General features: G+C 40.1%; 1 protein-coding gene across 27 annotated transcripts in view; it reads right to left on the reverse strand.

Annotated features, from left to right (window-relative positions):
• The window catches only part of LIMCH1 (LIM and calponin homology domains 1), a 314999-nt gene that overhangs the window by 73568 nt on the left and 224647 nt on the right, over positions 1-16784 (reverse strand). For 15 of the 27 annotated variants that reach the window (XM_023638170.2, XM_023638167.2, XM_023638168.2 and 12 more), the window contains 2 exons: positions 14670-14865; positions 8934-9186 (listed from right to left, as the gene is read on the reverse strand). In XM_023638170.2, coding sequence (XP_023493938.1) covers positions 8934-9186; positions 14670-14865 — 449 coding nt within the window. Of the gene's footprint in view, positions 1-7615; positions 7880-8933; positions 9187-14669; positions 14866-15214; positions 16250-16784 lie in introns of those variants that run through there. The other 12 variants (XM_023638163.2, XM_070263884.1, XM_070263883.1 and 9 more) reach the window with 3 other exon arrangements.

The following is a 16784-nucleotide window of genomic DNA, read 5'->3' on the forward strand; positions in this document are numbered from 1 at the left end:
ATCCGAAAGGCAGGATCCTAAATGGCTCTGAAAGTGACAATCCACATTCTTTTCATGAAATTGGGAAAAGTAGGCAGCTTTTTATTGTTGTTGTTTTTTCTCTAGCACATTAGCAATGCACCCAATAGGTCCTCAATTTGTTTTTGACGGACAGGGCAAAAATTTGAGCCACCAAGAAACTGACCTGAGGGAAAGCTAATGAATGCAGCTGGGTGACAGCACACCTAGAATATGTACTAGATTGCAAAGTGTAAGGAAGGTGTTTCTGCAGAGCTGAGCTAACCTGAAACATCTGGAATAGTTTATGACCATGCACAGGATGGACCTGAGGCATAAAAGCTTATCTTGCCCTGCACCCTCCCATCAGTAACCCTTTCTTCCATCTTCCGCCCCCATGACTCTCTACCTCCCAGCTCTTTTTCTTTGTTATATGCTAGATATCAAGTAAATTGTGGTAAGACATTTTGCCAAAATGGCTTAAAAATTATTACTTTGGGCTATTTCCATCTTCAGAGATCTTGAAGGCCCTAAACCTTAAATTTCTAGAGGAATGCAGTTTAATGGAGGAATATCAGGACTTTTTTTGCTTTGTTTGTTTTTTGTCTTTGTTGGGGGGGTTGGGGGTGGGAAGACCATTGACTGTGCCTATCTGATATTCAAACAAACTCCTCCCCCCTCCCAGTCATAAGATCAGCCTTGCTTCTAAGTAATAATAAAGTGTTAAAACATTTTTTTAAATCATTTATTATCTTCTCAGTTCATAAAGAGGATAAGTAAATAAAATATCTTGACTTCTAAAGAAAGTTGACCTACTTTGTATCGGACTTCTGAGAGGATTAAGAGCAAATTCTTCATCATCAAAGGACGACTCATCTCAGAAACGAAGACAGGAAGAATTAGCCTGGCTAAGAGTAAAATGAGCAATGAAACTCTGTACTGTGGTTGACCGGATGGCCCACTGTTGCTCCGCCTCACACCGCTGCAGAGGAGGCCATTTAAGACTACAATAGGCTCTCACTCCATCTGACTCTGGAAAATCAAATCACCATTAGTCATGCCCAGTAAACTCCTTCTCACTGCTAACCATTGTTCTCAATAAAATTGTAAAACATAGAATTTAAAGGTTGTTGTTGGTGCTTTGCTCCCTAAATAAATTTATTTCTTAAAATATGAAATCCTGCTCTTTGAGTTGCACACTTAACTCTCAGTCTCCTGTCTGGCCACTCCTGGACGAGGCTCGCTCTCCTCCCTGCCTTCTTAGCCAACGGGTCTGGCAAGTACCAACTGGCGTTGGTTGACTCTGGCTATAAAGAATGGTCAATGGGAAATGACAGGCCACTGAGTTAATCTCTTCAAAAAGGCATTGTTTAAAAAGCACACTGATGATAACAATGAAGGTGGCTAATGATTATTGTGAGCACACTATGTGCTAGAATTCCTTCTAGTGTTCATTCATTTAACTCTAATAAGAACCCTGCAATGTTAGTGTTTTTAGCATTCCCATTTTGCAGAGTGGAAACTGAGATTACATTAAGAAATTTGCCCAAGGTCAAAGCGCCACTACTTAAGTCAAAATTCAAACCCAGGCAGTCTGGCTCCAGAGGTCCTGTTCTTAACCACTGTGCTATTCATTAAACAAAGGACAAGGCCAGGAACAGTTTTGAAAGCAGAGCATCATGCAAAAAATAAGGCATTATTGTTACTACAGAAGTAGGAGAAAGAGAAGTATTTTGGTTACTAAATAAAGAGATCCTGTGAGTTGTGCTTAGAATGGAGTTGTGGTTCGCACTGTTGGTTACAGAGGCAATGCTCAGCCAGGATTAATGACAGCAGAATGCTAACTAATCTTACCCTACGATGCTTGCACAGCACTTTACAGTTTACAAAGGCCCTTTCAAATTCATTATCTCATCTCAGCTGATCCAACTACAATTCCAGTACGGGAGCAGACTCCTAGCTAGAACTTCTTGAGCCCAAGGGCTGCACTCTTTCCATTTTTTTGACCAGGGGTCCTGGGTTTCAATCTCCTCCAACTCAGGCAAAATTCTTTGGAATAAAACAGATGCATTTATGCAAATGGCCATGCCAATTTGTGATGTCAATTTGTGTCAGGAGAATCCACTGCCTGATGCATGATGTGAGAGCACAGCCAGGCTACAAATTCCCTGGGGTGTTTCTTTCTAGGCTAAATGCCCAGTGTGGCAGGACTCTTTCAAGTGATCTCAGTTTCGATATGTGGACTTAAGAAAAAGGGGGTGAATAAAGCTTTCCGTATCATTGGCCACTTAAAGCCACACTCCACCCACTTGAAAACCAGTCACAGTGACTGATTTTCCACTAATTGCTTGAATCCCGTAAATTCAGAGCATCAAGGCAGACTCAGAGAAAGAAAAAAAATAATGACACAAATTCTGGGCTGGTACTGTTGGCTATGAAGTAGTAAATATATGTATGAGGCAGAAGAGTAGGATTGTGTTCACAGGTATCTAGTTACCAAAATATTTAAGTGACCTTTTATAATGTACTCTTCTTTTTCTCTTTTAAGGGCAGTCTATGTGAAGCTTCAGCATATTCTATTTTAGTTTTCGATAATTACAACTCTCAGCAGCTAGTACATTCCAGATACACTAACCTTCATGACAACCCTGCAAGATAGGAATTATGATGCCCACTTTGCAGAGGAGAATGTTGAGGTTTCTAGTTCCAGTCACCTCAACTTAGGTAAAGTAAGTAAATTTCAGGGGTAGACCCAGCTGTTTGGCTTGATGTTCACGGGGAGGTTCGGCATGTTTGTTTTTTCCAAGTCATTCACAGATAAGTTGCTTTGAGAAGAAGGTAGTCTGTGGGCACAGCTTCCTTCACTTAGAAGGAAGACAGTCCAGTAAGAAACGAGAAATACCAAGTCTGGCCTCCAACCTGGCAACCCTGTCCAGCCTCATCTAAAACAAGTCAGGCTATCTTTATAGGAGAGATTATGGGCTCGAAGAAGGTGAGGGGGAAGAAAAAGCTCTTCTCAAAGTTTCCAAGGCTTATATATTTCAAAGTGAATGAGATGATGACTTAAACTAAGAAAGAGCCAGCATTTTCCTTCACCTCCTTTTACTTGGCAACACACAAAGAACCAGCTCAGACTGGCAGCCAGTTTGTTCTATTGAAAGAAACTGGGCTCTCCCGAAAAGCCTGTTAGGCCTCCTGGGAATGTCATGGGCAACCCCAGAATCCCCCTTCTTCACCCAGTGTCCAACAGGGCAGCTACATCCAGAGTCACAAAGGTTCACGCAAGTTATGTGTCTGCCCGGTCCCTGATCCCCAAGAATCTGTTCAGCAACGATCCGTAACTCAGGCATCTGGTAAGGAGAGAGGTAGAGGAAGATGTGTCTGGCACTTAGCTGCATCTGCTCTTCCTCTAAAGGTTTCTAAAATGTCTATTGTTCCTTGGAGCTTTTTTTCCCTCTGTAATTAATTACTATGTGGCTGAGAAGATCCACAGACTAGCAGAAAAGACTGAGTGCTGAAACATATGAAAACAATTAGCAAAGAAGTCCAATCACGTGAAACCTATAATTCAGCTCAAAAAAAAGTTTACTTCCCCAATGGGAAACACCAAGGCAGAGAACTCAAATCTCCATGGCATTTTAATTCAGGGGAAGTGAATCTTAGTTCTTATTTTATCCTCTTAAAAACAGAAATCTTGGCTTCTTTGGCAGGATTTCATATTTTTCAGTAATTAAGCTAACAATCATAAACTAAAATAGAAGAAAAAGTAGTTTATATATGTTTTACTTCAATGGCAACTCTAATAAATATTAAACTCCACACATTTATTAAGAAGTTCTACTTTCTGTCCCTTGACGCTAAGATACCTCCTAATATATTGCTTGACAGGAAGCTTGGGATTTCTAGCCTTCTAAAACTCATGTGAAAATGAAATAACATGCGCCTTTCCTCCTTTTTATATATTGTATTAAAAATAATACATGGAGGTGTTTGAGAATACTTGGGAAACAGCAAAAAAACACAGTCTACAAAAGTACAACCTTGTTCTACATCTATATGCCTTCTTCCCTCATCGATGATTCTATACTCTCACCCATCTCTACAAACACAGACTTTTCCAGTTAAGAAATGGGCCACAGGAAGTATCTTGGGCATCATGTTGGGTTCAGAGATGTCGGGGCCAGAATTCCCCTGGATGGCAAAGACAGGAGACTGAGGTTGCAATCCTTTACAAGACATCAGCATATTCAAATGCTTTATGTTCTTATTTTCTAGGCACCAATAATCCTTTTCTTTTTTTATGATATACATTTCATTCTAGTTAAGCTACTCTCTGCCACATTCAAAGCAGGATCCCAAATGTGGATAAACTTAGAATGACTCTCAACTCTGTTGTGGGCTGCAAAAAAGTAAGTGACAAAGACACAGACATACCAGGCTGGTGGTATGGAATGTATAAAACCTTTATGAGAGAGCTAGCAGCTGAAAAAAATCTGTCCAACAAATTAATTCTGGGTGTTTGGAGCCGCTGTGTCACGTTGCTACTGGGACAATCTCTGGGAATATGCATAATTTCCCTGAACCCAATTTTAAATACAGATTCACAAGATCTAAAGTGTGATGACATTAACTAACCTGTGAATTTCTGCTTAATAGAGCTAACTTGGATGAAATATGTAAAAATTAAGCCAGATAAGAAGAAACGTGGACAGGAGCAAAAAGTACTACATAAATACTCATCACTCAGAATTACAGTTGCAAACTAACCATGATTCTATGTTTGTCCACAGAATGGGAGTCGTCATAAAAGATTTCAATGTTTTTTACAAAATAAACTTCCCAGTTACTGACGTGGCACAGTACACTCACAGTAATTCCCAGCCTTTGCCCAATCTCTTCTTTTTCCTGCATCATCATGATTCGTGGGTGTGCTGAATTACCTTAATGTAGCTCCCTACTCGTCTCCCCTAGCTCTTTTGGGTACTCTAAAGATGATATGGCAATTCTTCAAAAAATTAAAAATAGAACTACTATATGTTCCAGAAATCCCATTTCTGGATATTTAACCAAAGACTTGAAGTCAGGATCCTGAAGAGATATTAGCATGCCCATGTTCATTGTGGTACTATTCACAATAGCCAAAATGTGGAAACAATTCAAATGTTCATCAATGGATGAATGAATAAAGAAAATGTGGTACATACATATAATGGAATATTATTCAGCTTTAAAAACAAGGGAATTCTGCAATATGTGACAACATGGGTGAACTTTAAGGACACTATGTTAAGTGAAATAAGCTAGTCACAGAAGAGAAAATACTGCATAATTCTACTTACACAAAGTATGTAAGAGTCATATACATAGAATCAAACAATGGAATGGTAGTCGCCAGGGGCTAGGGGAGGGTAAATGGGGAGTTGCTAATCAACTGGCATAAAGTTTCAGTTAAGCAGGATGAATAAATTCTAGAGATCTAGCGTACAACATTGTATCTACAGTTAACAGCACTGTGTTCCACAGTTAAAAATTTGTTCAGTGTAGATCTCATGCTGTGTTCTTACCACCATAAAATTTTTTTAAAAAAGGAAAAATAAATGGCAAAGGATATGAGGCAATTTACAGAAGAGGAAACCCGAGTAGTCAATACACATGACACAATATTCAACCATATTAGCAATCATGGAGAAATCAAATTTTTTTTTTTTGAGGAAGATTAGCCCTGAGCTAACTACTGCCAATCTTTCTCTTTTTGCTGAGGAAGACTGGCCCTGAGCTAACAACCATGTCCATCTTCCTCTATTTTATACGTGGGACACCTACCACAACATGGCTTTTGCCAAGCGGTGCCATGTCTGCACCTGGGATCCGAACCAGTGAACCCCAGGCCGCCGAGAAGTAGAATGTGCGAATGTAACCGCTGTACCATGGGGCCAGCCCAGAGAAATCAATTTTTTTAAATGAGATCTTTTTTTTAACTAAATAGACTGGCAATTTTTGAAAGTGATAATAAAAACAGGAAAAAACAAAGATGATGGCGTCTTTGGTAAATTTTAGCTTAAAGACATGACAGATGTAATAAAAATGAAAGTACGTGTGTCAAGGATATTAAGATTAAAATTTTTGTAAATTCATACTCTGACCTGTGTCACTTATTTCCTACTCCCACTGTGCCCTAGACTTGAAGACAGAAACAGGAAATGTCTGAAAAATGGTACATGGTAAGGGGATATTATTCATTTTTGTATTCTTAGCATCTAGCCTGGTCTCTGACACAAATAGATGCTCAAATGATATTGAAAATGTATGTATCTGACAAGGTCTCTGAACCAAAATTTAAAGAATATCTAAATTTGTTTTTGTTTTTAAGATTCTATGACAATACTCTTCATTACTTCAGAAACCCAGAGAGCTGCTTGTAACACAAACACGATTTTATGTTAGAGTTTTCTAGAAGCACATACATGTTTATGATAGACATACTTATCTGTGGAACACCACAGGCAGGAAGAAGTATACACGTGTTTTTTTTTATCAATATAAAACTATTCTAAGATTAAATCCATATTCATCAATGCTGGAACTTTCAGTTAAGACCTAGACCACAGAAATAACCACATACAAAGTTGTACAGAGAAATGGAAAAGTTCCATTAAGTGTGAGGGAGACAAATGTGGTGCTGTGGTCAGAACATCTAAATCTGACCACCAGGGCAGTGGTAACCAGCTGTGAGACCAGCAAGTCACTATCACTGAGCCCCCGTGTACTCTTCTTGAAAATGGGCACGTCACCTACCTCGTAGGATTAAATGGAACAGTAAGTGGTAAAGGAATTTCAATTGTCAAATTGTTAAGAATTTCAACTTGTCAAATAAATTTTGGTCCCACTATTATTTGTTAGCACCTTGGTGGTTATTAGATGAGAAAACTTAACCAGCTTCTCAAAACACTACATAAAACTGTAGAACTATAGTTTTCTGTGACTCTGAGGGCTGAAGGTCTCCATCTCACATAGAATATGAAGCCATCAGGAGTGAATACTAGTGCCTTTGTTACAATTAAGAGAAGTAATTACTCCATTCTTTGTTTTTGAATCAGTATGGTTTAGAAAATGAGCCATATAAACCCAGTCTTTCTTACGACTTCCTTAGGACAAAGAAAGTATGTGGACTTTTGTAAACGAGCCACTCTCCAAAGGGAGTGTTCCCTGTTTCAAAGGAACTATTTTCTTAGTGATGTGTAAAGTAAGATAAGAGCCATTTAGGAATAGTGTGAAAAATAACAAGCCACAAACAATCGAAAAACAAGATGTTATTGCTAGGTAAATCTCACAGCCCACAAATGACTGACCACAAATACTTGACTAGGATAAGGTCTAATCAAGCAGCAATAAGCTCACTCTCCACCTCCATTTCAAATAACCAAGTATTTAGCAGAGACAGGCCGGCCCTAGGGCAAAGACTACCAGTTATTTCTATTTGCTCTGAGTGGGGAATAGTGATGCAACAGGAAAAGCATGAAGTGGGAAAACAAGATGGAAAGTCCAACACGCCAGACAGACTCCGACTCCCCAGGCATGCACAAAGCCAGCCCGGCCAGCCTCAGCCTGCAGAGCTAACCTGGCAAAGCGCTGTGCTGCTGGCATGACCTTGATTCCAGCTTGCTCTAGCCTTCTGCGCTTTTGGATCTCAGCAGCATCTTTTTCTTCAGACTTGGGAGCTGGTGCCACCACCGCCGCCTCTGGAGAAGGCTGCTCCTTACCACTGCTAGTGGGTAACTCTAACCCACCATCAGAAGACTTCCCACCAGGATCCATCTGGACGACGGGGTTCTCTTCACAAGACCCCACTTCACTTCCCTCTTCCTCTATTGTTTCAGGATAGCTAGTGAGTTGGACAATATGGTTTACCAAACTAACAGACTGGGCTGGGGAGCAGACCACATGTCGTCTCCTGGTCATTCTGATATTACTTTCCACTTAAAAAAAGTCATAGCATGCAATATGATCCTGGTAATGTGAAGAAAATTAAACGTAGCCATTTGTTAATTAATACAATGCATCATAATCTCAACATTGACTAAGAGCTATTTCAAAAACGATTTCTGCTGGAAAGGTAAAATTTGTTTTGTTCAGTAACTAAAACTTTTAATCAAATGTTTATTCAATGGAAAATCACAGATAATAAATGTGGACTATGAGAAATAACCATGCAATGATCAGAGTGGTTTTGCTGAAAGGATTAGACTAGTTTGTAAGTTTCTTTTATTGGACTATAAAGTTCTTGAAGGCAGGGACTCTATCTTATTTACTATTGGGTCAATAATGCCTAAAAGATAGCACTTAGCATGTAGTAGATGCTCAATAAATACTTCTTGACTAACCAAAGAATAAATACAAAAACACAATCAGAGATTAGGGAAAACACTGCTTGTTTCTCTAAAGAGATGAGCAGCCCAATGTATCTTCCATTTATTATGAGTTTCTACATGTGATTCTGAAGCATGTTCCATGCATCCCTTACATACTACAGGTTATATCTAGATAAGCATTTATCTAGATTAAGTCTTTTTGCATAAAGATAAATCTTTCTGCACCTAATCTAACAGGAGTGGGAGTCAGGCAGTCTCCACAGAAGGATAGGGCTGACAGATCTGTTCTCAATGTCCTGTCAATAGAGCTGGTTTCAAAAATCTGCTCATTAGACAAGTATTTGTTGAATGCCTACTGTGTTGTGTGCCAGGCCCTATTCTAGGTACCCTTATGATGCTTGTATTCTATCATCACAATCTCTCTAAACACCTGTCCTGCCCACCTCCATTTGTCATCTTACATCAAGGTTCTGAAATGGCCATTTGAGTTCACTGGTGTCCAGGAACTGTCATTCCTGTACCACCTGCACTCAAGCCAGGGCGGGAGCAGTGTAGCTCAGGCCTTACCTGAAAGGCCTCTCCCCACCCAGGGGGGAGGTGGCGGTACTCCAGCTCTTCCGATATTCCTCTCGCTCTGCTTTCTTCTTTCTCAGAGGAGCGGGGACATATGCCGTCTGATTGCTTTTGTTCGGGAGGTACTGGTTAAAAGGCACGGCTGATTTCGGCTCACCATGGGAAGTCCGCCTCGCAGACATGTCATCCTTCTTCACATCTGGCAACTTCCGATGTGGCAAGTCAGATTCAGAGTCACTTCCTCTCCCTGGGGAAGAGAGGATGAGCGGTGAAAATGTGCGCTGGGCTAGCAGCAAAGTTCCTGATGGCAGGTATGCAATACTAGAGATGTGGTTAAATCTGTAGGTTCTAGGGATTTCTTCCTTAAATTATTCACTTAGCAAATCCAAAGTATCAGTCTAAATTAGTCTACTCTGGGAAAAAGTCTCAACTCTAATGAGGAAAAAAAAACACGTCAAATTAAAAAAATCTCCTTTTTTTTTAAGCCTATCTATATCTGAGAATTACAACTAGCAACACATTTGCAACAGCCCTATATGCCTGCTGAGATTCTGCAACTCTAAAAGAAAAAACACAAATTAATCAATGGAGGTTTTTTTTGTTTTTGTTTTTGTTTTGTGAGGAAAATTAGCCCTGAGCTAACACCCATTGCCAATATTCCTCTTTTTGCTTGAGGAAGATTGGCACTGAGCTAACGTCCATGCCAATCTTCCTCTATTTTGTATGTGAGTGGCTGCCACAGCATGGCTTGATGAGTGGTGTCGGTCCGTACCCAGGATCCAAACATGCGAACCCAGGCCACCAAAGTGGAGCGTGCCAAATTAAACCACTACGCCCCCGGCTGGCCCCAAATCAACGGAGTTTTTACTGAGCACCTGCTGTTGCATGTCTAGCACTGTGTTAGATATTCTGACAAATAAGAATTATAAAGGATTCTGTCTTTGAGGTACCTTTAACCAATCCGTGAAACATTTGGAGGATATTAGTTACAATCAAGGAGCACAGATATATAAGAATAATAGGAATTCAGGAAAGTGGCCAATTTGGATTATACCAAGGGTTTGCCTTTCAGGAAGTGGTTTGAGTTATAATAACTGCATATTCCTCTATATTGGAGTTCTTCCTGGTATCTATTGCTAGAAGCAATCTTTTCTTCCTGGGAACCCTGTGGCCCCATCTAGTCTTTGCTTCTGACTCATTATACTTTCTACCTTGTATTTTGAGAACAAGGGCTTTATATCATTCTCAGTATCCATCACAGTGTCTTTGTACACATGGGCATCCTCAAATTATCTGATGAATAAATGAATTGGTTTGGCTTAAACAGTGTTTTAGACATCACAAAGGAATTCAATGTTGCCAGCATCAGTCTTTTGTTAGGCAATAGCCCCAGCAATTATATTGCCTCCTTGTTTCCTGAGTCTCATCTCACTAGATAAGATCTATAGAGTGAAGCTGTCATTAAAACAAACACTATCATTACAGGTAGCTTCCATTTGAAGTTGGTTGAAAACTCTTAAAGAATGAGAGTGAATTGTGAGCTTATTCAACTCCCATAATAGCAAGGAGAAAATTACCTATTTACACTTATGAAAAGAGCCTTAAAGTAAGAGTCAAGAGAGGTGGCAGCCTCACAGAGAGGGCAGAGTACAGGTGTTAAGTCAGATCCACTTCATTTTGAGCTCTGCCACTTACTAGCTATGAGACTGCATTTGTTATTTCACCACATTATGCCTCAGTTTTCCAAACTGTAAAATGATCATAATAATAACACCTACTCAAAGGGCCATGGGGAGGATCAGATGTATGTAAACTACTGGTACAGTACTTGGTACAGAGTAAGTGACTAATAAATGCTGACTACTCTTTACGTCATTTTAGTTCTGGGATCTGTCAATAATGAGCTGTGGGCTCCTAGGCTTTTCTCTAACCCATTTGACTGTCCTTTTCTGAAAAATGGGAATGATTTACCCTGGAGATGAAATGATTTAATGGCTTTAAAAAGACTATAAAAGTTAAAAGCATTGACCATAAACAAGTTGTTCATTGTTGCAGATGAAATATTCAGTTTATGAATAATTTATGTCACTTTTTTTCAATCTCCCTTCTGAAGTTTTGACCATTTCATTACTGGTTAGTTATTAATTCATAACTTAGGTCCCTTCCCACCCCAAGTCTTTTATCAAGGATCTGTCTCAGTGTCATAAAAAATGTTTAGAGCCCCCTGTGAATGGCTTTATAAACAAATGCTAACCCTACCTTACCCTGCCAAGCTCTTAGTTTGTTTCCCTATTTCACATTATCCCTGTTTCACGAAGGTGGAAACAGGGGCTCAGAAGGCTGAAAGAGCCCATTCTCCATGGCTGGTTGATAACAACTCTGGGCCTCCAAGTTCTGTTCTCCAGACTCCCAGCCCACTGTTCCTTCCTCTGCAACACACTTCTGGAAAAACGTCGTCTGCTTAAAGCATCCTGACTAGGGGAAGCACTGCACTTTACTGAATAAACAAAAGAAAGAAAACCGATTCTTCAATCAACCATGAAGGCTTAGTCATGGGTTACAGTTGTCTCAATTCTAACAATCCTATAATTTATGAACTTTGTGTACAATATCTAAAAATATATTGTCTATAATATACTGAATGAAAGTCTCAAAATATGTTGTTGAACACATAAACAGATCACCACCCCCCCCCCCCCCATTACTCTTTGATGAATACCTTCAACAGATACTTCAGAAAAAGTTAATTTGCAAACGCCCCAAGGCAGAGTGGCTCAGTTGAAAGAAGGGTAGCTTTCTGGACTCAGAGATCAGGGTCTAATTTCACACACCAGCTATGTGACTCTGGGAAATTTAAACCCTCTGTACCCCAAACTCTTAAGTCCTCATCAGAGACATGAAGCTGATAATCCAGCTCTCATAGCTTGTTGAGGATTAAATGAGACGGCATAAAGCACCTAGGAAGTGGCTGGAATGGTGTACCTTCAGTAAATGGTAGAGCTCTTCTGATCTAAGGCTGACACTTCACAAGATTCTGACTTTACTTCATCCTGAAAACATGGACATATACGAGGGTGGCTTCTCTATTTATGCCCAAAGTTAGGAAACTGCAACATAGCACATGACAGTGATGGCATTATTTGATCGGAGTCTGATCCTTTCTTTCCACGGGGCTACAGTCCTCTCCTTTCCAGCAAGTCTTTCTTTTTTTACGTGTCTTTGCCATACACATCCCCAACCCTTTGGTTTTTCATCTTCCTCTAGCACTTTAATTTCTCTCATTCCTTATTTCTCTCCCTTAACTCATCTTTTATATAAAAGGTAAGAATATTCATTTAACAAAATGCATCATATCAATAAAATACGTTTTTAATTTTAAAAGCAACTGAGTGGAAGGTCTGTATTTCCTCTTCAATGAAGCCCATTAAGTGGCCTCAGAAGGAATGTTAATAAAGCTGAGGAATTGCCACCTATCTAGCAAGACAGATAGGCTGAATTAATCCTGGGGACCCACAGCATCCCTACCAGGAGGAAGCTCTTTTGTCCAACCCTGAATCACACCACCTGAGTGTGGCTCTTGATTGTCCCTATTGAAGAGTCAGTGGGCCTCAGTAATAATAAAACAAAAGCTCTCCATACTGACCCAATATAGAGCTGGAGAATTTCATGGCAAGACTTTCCTAATTGATTGTGAGTCCTAGGAAATAAATTTTCAAGATTTTTAAAAAAATTGCTCTTCTAAATTTGAAAGTGTTTACTAGGACTAGCAATCTTCTTGATTAGTATCATTTAAAAAAATATACCATAAACTCTAATGAAATTCAACATCTATGTGGATAAAACTATACTACTTTTTTTAGGTAGATAAAAAAATTGTTGTTTTTCTTTAAAAACCTCATTAGGTCTTGATTAGTTTACAAGAACATAAGCCTGAAGCTATCAGGCTGATTGGTGAAATCTGTGTTAAGATGCTCTTTCACGGATGATGTTTTGTGAGGCTCAATTTCATTTTGTCTTTAGATGGAAAAAACATTTATAAAAAGACCCTAGCTTATCAATCTTAATTGCTGCAAACTTAATTGTGCCTCAGCACATATTAGTACAATACTAATAATCGCCATCTCAAATTCTTTCAAGATGTGGCTTGTTAAAAACTCTGAACCTCTCAAAGCTGGTGACAGAATAAAGGACCTACATTACCAGTTATTAAAAACACAGGATAAAGAAAATTATAATTTTTAAAAAATAATGAAAATAATATGGATGGAGTAATTTGGTTAAGATATGTTTTGTAAAAGTAAATCTACCTTCTGGTCAAGTTAAAGCTCAATGAGATCATGAACTTGGTATTGTAACTTCTAATTCTGTGGGTGGTACTTAAGATGTCATATAAAATCTTAGAAATGTTTTCAAGCAGCTCACAATGCACCATGGAATTCTTTAGGACTCACATATTATGTGGCCCTGAGGCTAATCTATTGGTTGGAATGTTTAAGTACAAAACAAAAGCACGAGTTTAGTCATTCTAGAATTTAAAAAATCTATTAGACAAACAAAGAAATGTGGGTAAATTAAGCTTAAGAGTGTAAATTTTGGACTCACACTTTCTGAGGCTAACATTGTTACACTACTTGCTGACGGTGATTTCTGTTATTTAACAATGTTAGGTCAATTATTTAACTTCTCTAAGGTTCACCTGTAAAATACAGAAAAGAAGATACTAAGTATCTCCTTATCTACGCTTAGGACTAAATGAGATGCTAGGTGTCTAGCAATTAACTCAGGACCTGGGCACATCCAATACCTCAGTAATTTAGGAACAGAATTTTATAGCTGAAAGGGATCATTTAGCTACAAGATAATTTTCATCTCAGACAGTAGGCTTAAGTCTCTAGAAATATTAGCATCAATCAAGCATTACTTAAAAAAAAACAAGAAAAAATTCCCCACCAGACTTCAAGTCCTCCTGCAAGTTTATACATGCAGAACCAAGCCATCTTCCCTTCCTAAAAGCACAAAGGTGCAAGATAAGTAAGGTATACAGCTTCTGGAAAATACACATTAAATTTGTATCAGTTGCATCTTTTGTAAACAAAAATGATCATTCCTTACAGGTGATGTAAAATCCATGGGACTTAAATCAAACCCAGTCCCAGAACAAACAGGCAGTCTGGGCTGTGTACTATACATTAATGGCCACCTGCATCGCTCCAGTCAACGGTCAGGTATCATAAGCATCGAACAGCTTGCCAAAACCGTGCCAATTAAAGTTTCACAATCCCAGGCTTCAGAACTTTCATAAGTATGTGTAGTGCGTTTCCAGTTTGCTGGGAGTTGATCCATTTTCACTTATACAGTGTGGTACTCACTCAAATATTTCCCTTCCTCCTACCCAGAGTATATAAACCTTCCACACACTTCATGAGCTAATGGTCTGCACAGTGTCTTGATTCACTGAGACCGAGGAAGAATGATGTAACACATTTTCCAATAGAAGATACACTCACTGAGGCAATGTTCAAACAAACTCTTGGCAAAGCCAACCAAAAGTCTAAGGACCAGGAAAAACAGCACTAAGAGACTTTCCTTCCACCACCTTAGAGTTAACAGTTTCCAGCAAGGTGGACATGGAGTCCGCCTTCCCCATGCCAATCCATCCGCGGGGGACAAGGCAGCCCTTGTTACCATTTAATTCTAAGATGTGCAGTTTATACAAAGGCTCCAACCTACCATCGCTGCTTCCCCTGAGGACTACATCTGGCGAAGGCGTCTGCCGGGAACGCGAGCCGAAGGAGTCCAGGCTGTCGAAGGAATCATCTCTGCCGTGCCGAGGGGGAGAGAGGGAGTCGCTGCGCTCCGAGTCCCAGCAATCAATGTAGCCACTGTCTCGGATGCTACGTTTAGGACTCTCAATGTCATCCGTCTCCTGTCCAAAAATAAAAAGAAAGGATTACAGACATTACAGCCACAGACGTAGAGCCTCCAGGATCAGGAGTCTCCAGGGGGCTCCAAAGAATCCTGCACATAGCGTCAGGATGGAAAGGTTATGGCAACGATTATCATCTGCGAGTCAACATTTCATTCTTTAACCCTCCCTCTTGCAACTTTCCTGATTAGAAAATCTCACACATTAAAAAAAAAAATTTTTTTTCCCCAAGTAACTCATCCTCCACAATGTTTAAAAAAAAAAAATCAAAGGAATTAAGAATAAAGATCACAAAGTTTGGATTCACAAGAATACTATGACAGATGAAAACAGAAACGAAGACCGTAACCTTGACCCGTCTCTCGGAATCCATAACTGCATGTCTTTTGTGGGACCCAGCCCCTAGGTCAGCCGGCGACTGCTCCTGGGTATGCTATCTGGCAAATGCACACAGCATTTGTTTTTGCAGCAGAATCAGTTCCGTGAAATCCTGGAGGAGCATGCTTCCATCTCCTGCTACCTTGAAGGGAAATGTCTGCTCTGAAAGGAAGCTGTCTTTCTGAAGCAAAAAGTTAAAAAAAAAAAAAAACGGCAATGAAAAATATGCAAAATGCTTTTCCTGATGCCTCAGAAGAATCCAGGCATGCTCTCGCTCTCGCTCTCGGCCAGCTCTTGGCGCTGGGGGAGCTGAAAGCACTTGTGGCTGACCCACATGTTCAGAGCCGTGAGAACAATGGCTGTCTTTGACAGCCTGTGATTATAAATTCTTTCCAGCGCAAGCAGCACATACTAAAACACTGAAACTCCAGCAGGAGAAAGGTCAGTCAAAGCCATCCTCACCCTCGAATTATAATAAAAGCCTTGTTCCCGCCAATGTCTTAGCATTAATTACAATAGTCCCAGCTGACGAAAACAAAAATAACTCCGGTCACTCAAAGATAAACCTCCATTTAATCTCGCCCAGACTGTCGCTTAAAATCAGGGCTGCGGATGGCATTGTCAGTGGGGCATGTTCTCATCTGCAAAGACTGGAATGTCACACTGTGGATTTCCTGGGATGCTCAGGAAGGTCCTCTCCACATTCCCAGTAGAGAGGAAAAATAAATAAATATCCTCCACGTTAGGGATTTTGGAAACTGTCTAAATTGACCAACACGCCCACTGGAGCCAATGCCTTTGTAGGAAGTGCCTGTGCCAGCTGCTTCTATCAATTATATCCAGATCCTCTGCCACATTCCCCAGCGGGAGGCACTCTGGGGGGACGGGGTAGCTGTAATGCACAAGGTACACCCAGGTTTTGCATCAGGAGCAGGCAGCAGGAGAGAGGAGAAGGGCAGAGCTGAGAGGAGCTCCTCGCAGGCTCCACACAGAGGTCCTGATTAGTGCCCCTGAAGGCTGTCACATAGACTGGGTGAGTCCGGCCGGCCGACATGACCCTCCAGAGGAAGGCGGAAATTCCAGTTATGGAAATTAGGGTAGCTTACTTGTAGGTCAAAAGCTAACCAGGACTTGAACAAAAGCCAGGCCTGACTAGCTGGAAAAGGAAGAACTCAGGACTAACTGAAAAGTATAGATCTAATCTGGATGTGGTTTCATCTTTAATTTCTTTGGAAATGCAAGTAATTATCTTGGATTATTTATGCACTGAGAATAGGCCAAATGGCTAAAAAATAAAGGTCACTTTTATTGAACACTTACTATACGTCTGAGGCTATGCTTGATGCTTTTTGTAAATTGTATTATTTAATCCTCACAGACCCATCTCCCTGCAATGATGTGGTTAGCATTGTCTGCATTTTACAGAAAAGAATCAGAGAGGTTAAGTAACGTGACTGAGGTCACACAGTAAGCAGCAAAGCTGTGGTTCCAACACAAGACACTGTCTCTAAATCCCAAATGGTAAAACCCAACAACGTTTG

This window comes from Equus caballus, chromosome 3 (assembly GCF_041296265.1).
Source record: "Equus caballus isolate H_3958 breed thoroughbred chromosome 3, TB-T2T, whole genome shotgun sequence".
Classification (NCBI taxonomy): domain Eukaryota; kingdom Metazoa; phylum Chordata; class Mammalia; order Perissodactyla; family Equidae; genus Equus; species Equus caballus.